This window comes from Citrus clementina, unplaced genomic scaffold (genome assembly GCF_000493195.1).
Source record: "Citrus clementina cultivar Clemenules unplaced genomic scaffold, Citrus_clementina_v1.0 scaffold_6, whole genome shotgun sequence".
Classification (NCBI taxonomy): Eukaryota; Viridiplantae; Streptophyta; class Magnoliopsida; order Sapindales; family Rutaceae; genus Citrus; species Citrus x clementina.
The window spans coordinates 10448575-10452344 of record NW_006262139.1 but is presented as its reverse complement, the minus strand read 5'-3'; the positions used below and the strand labels follow the sequence as shown (position 1 = coordinate 10452344).

General features: G+C 33.5%; 1 protein-coding gene across 1 annotated transcript; it reads left to right on the top strand.

Annotated features, from left to right (window-relative positions):
- Window positions 1-317: 317 nt before the first annotated feature.
- LOC18038953 (putative serine/threonine-protein kinase) lies at window positions 318-3176 on the top strand. Its single transcript, XM_006428732.2, has 6 exons — window positions 318-402; window positions 522-637; window positions 741-957; window positions 2013-2250; window positions 2365-2515; window positions 2801-3176. The coding sequence occupies exons 1-6, from the start codon at window positions 318-320 to the stop codon at window positions 3062-3064; spliced, it is 1071 nt and encodes a 356-aa protein (XP_006428795.2). The 3' UTR covers window positions 3065-3176.
- The last annotated feature ends 594 nt before the right edge of the window (window positions 3177-3770 follow it).

Sequence of the window (3770 nt, the reverse complement as noted above, 5' to 3'; positions counted from 1 at the left end):
AAATATAAAAAATACAAGTGGGATTAAGGCTCCACATACTCAACCAAACATTTGCTGTGGCTATTCATAGGTAGTCCTTATCCTTCAATAATGTAATATATACTATAAACTAAAAAAATAAATGGAGAAAAATTCAAACCCCACTAGTTTAACAAGTAAAAAAATCCAGAATCATTGTCTCTGCCGTGTGAACATTAAATTTTGAAGCCTCTGCTCTCTCTCTATATATATATATATATATTAGCTAGCTTTCTCATTAGAGTCCGAATTTTCAATATTTGGAGGAAATTTAGGAGTAGCTAAGCTGCAGGTACAAAATGAAGCTGCCTTTTCGTTGCTTAAGCTGCTGCTCCGCTATTTCATCAGAAGCCGCTGCTTCCGCTATGGTTAGAACCGGCAACGGTAATTAAAACCTTCAGCATTTTTTCTACTCTTTGGATTCAAGATTGATTACTCTTGATAGCTTTATTTGTTTTATATATATGTGTGTAATTACATAAATGCCCGCAAACGAAAACCAGGAGGACAAAATCATGAAGTGTTTCAGGTATTTTCTTACAATGAGCTGAGAAATGCTACCCAAGGTTTCTCTAGTTCTAACAAGATCGGCGAAGGCAGCTTTGGTTCTGTATACAAGGTTGACTTAATTTCTTGCCTGAGCAATATCAAATTTAAATACAGGGTTTGATTTAGAGGGTCGTCATTGATTTAGTGCATTGATTGATTGACTACATATGAAGGGCCGGCTTCGAGATGGCACAGTTGTGGGGGTGAAAGTGCTTTCAGTTGAGCTTGAATCAATGAGAGGAGAGAGGGAATTTGCATCAGAGTTAGCGGCTCTATCAACAATCAAGCATCAAAATCTTGTCACACTTCGTGGATGTTGCATTGATGGAGCCAGAAGATATTTGGTCTATGAATACATGGAGAATAATAGCCTTGCCCGTATTTTACTTGGTAGTATTTCCTATTAATCTTCTATTATTTGATTATTTTTAATTCGCTCACTTACTTTTCAAAATTTAAATCCACCTCCATTTTTATTAAAAAGACCAAAAAGAAAAAAAAATCATCCATTAGTCCCCTTTTTTCCCCTTATTTTTATAACAAATATAAAAATTATTTAAAATTTTTAAAAATGAAAAAAATGATATGAAAATAATCAATTTATGGGGGATAATATGAAATTTACCCTTATTATATCATAACATCTCTTTCAATATCACATAAAATCTTGATAAATTCATTAAATATGATAACTTCCTTTTTTTTTCCATAAATACGCCAGCAGCCAATATGATACCTCTTTTATCTTTTATCTTTTTCTAATTTTCTTCACAAACGGACAAACAAGCCAATCCCAATATGGACCAAATATAACATGCATAAAGACTAAAGTACCCCTCATTTCTTGTTACACAATAAACTCAAAGTCAATGAATCAATTGCCTTCCATTTTCTACTAAACACTTCAAGTATATACAAATTAGTACTCTAAATAATATTCTTTTAACTCTAAAAATTTCACATATTCTATGAATCTAGCTAAAATGATAGATGAGTTAATATGAGATTTTGACTGTACGTAGCTTGTCTTTATAATTACAGTCTTCCCAAAGAATTAATTAAATGACATAAAAATGAATCTCAGCATTTTTCTTTTTTCTTTTTCTTCTACTTACGTGAATGTGAACATAATAAGCTATTAATATTCATGTATTTATTTAGTTTTTTAAGAGTTCATTGCTATGAGTTTTGATCGTGTAGGAATCAAGTAATAATATATTGAACATGAAATCAACATTCATTGGTTCATAGTAGAAATCACTAGTATTTATCATAAATGTATTTTGTTTTTTCAAATGTGTAAGTATGTAAAGCCTAAATTAATTTTTTAGCTCCCTACTCGTGGGTGATTAGTAAAAAAATTAAAAAACAATTATTTGAAACCATTTGGTCAAGCCTCTAAAGGCAGAAACATTTTAGTTCTTATACATGCATTTTCATAATAGGCGGGGAGCAAAATAGGGTGAAATTTAACTGGGAAATTAGGCGGGAAATTGCATTGGGAATTGCTCGAGGGCTTGCCTATCTACATGAAGAGGTTAAACCTCGCATTGTGCACCGAGATATCAAAGCAAGCAATGTACTCATTGATCATAATTTCATGCCAAAGATATCCGATTTTGGCCTGTCAAAGTTGCTAAGAGATAACGGATCTCACATTAGTACCCGAGTTGCTGGAACATTGTAAGTAAATTTCCTAATTAATCTTCTTTTATTTACCCTTTCTAATACATGTTACTGGAATGTTAATGATCAGTCATAGCTAATGAGTTAGTTCTGCAACTGTTAATGCGAAAGAGGCTATCTTGCTCCAGAATATGCTGTTAGCGGACATTTGACAAGAAAATCAGATGTTTATAGTTTTGGAGTATTAATATTGGAAATTATCAGCGGTCGACCAGTTGTATCTTTTAATTTAGAACAAGGGGAACATTACTTGGTTCAAAAGGTAAATTTTATTTTCCATTATATTTCTAAGTTTTTTTTTCATAAATATTGCAACTGTGTTTATCGAGAATTTGGATACATACACTTATATCAACAATATCCGGGGAGAAATCTAACCCTACTCTAGATATTATGGAAAGAGGAAAGAATTCTATATAGATTCGAACTGGTGTCTTCAACGATATTGGGAGCGCCAGCCCACCACTGTAGTTGTAGCCGAATGGCCATTACGTTTTTAAGTTGACTTGTTATCATAATTTGAAAATGGAACTTCTTCTTTTTGCAGGCATGGGAAGTGTATGAGGATAGAAACCTAGGACGACTAGTGGATCCTACACTTGAAATGAACAATCCTGAAGAAGAGGCCGTTCGATTCTTAAAGGTGGGGTTGCTGTGTGTGCAAGAAAATGTAAGGCTGCGGCCATCAATGTCAACAGCAACCAAGATGTTGAACAATGAAATTGACATTCAAGATGCTGAGATTTCACAACCTGGACTTCTCTCTAACTTTATGGATATCAAATTGGGCCACCAAAACATGTCATCATAGAACATTTTCTTCCTCAGCTTGCAGGTTCAACATTCCTAACAGTGATAATGTTTTTGACACTTTTGCTTGTATCGTGGACGTACTAACCTTCCGAACTACAACTATATATATAGCAGCTGAAAAATATAGTGTAATTAAATAATGAAACAATTTAATTATCCGAGTAATTAAAGTAACATACAAAGCATAATATTCATACCTTGGAGGCATTAATGGGAAAATTAGAATAACAGTTTATGCGCAGTCAAAGCATCAACATCCGCCCCTGCAGCAAAAAACTCCCACAAAAAGAAAACATGAAAGTCAAATTGGTTTTTGTTTTGGTTTCTGATATCATTTTCAGTTTTGAAAGAAAAAGCAAGCTCCTGTTGAGAATTTATACAAATTCAGTTAGCTACGCTGTCCTGTCTTACCTTTGCCAATCTTCTAAGACAGGCTAGACAATAATGTAATCATTTGGCCTTGCACGGATACATCATACTTCCCTTGCCTATGTTACTTAAAATGTCAACAAATAAAAGTGAAAAAATTAATTTTGGCCGTTGAGTAACGTATGAGAGAAACAGGCGTGGACAGAAGATTTACCTGAGTAATAACTTGGCGGCTACCATGGGATAAACATCAAAGGATTTAAAAGCATTCTGTAATTTCCAAAACAGACAGAAAAATTCAAAAGCGGAGCTGCAGCTAAAGCTTTTGACACTAA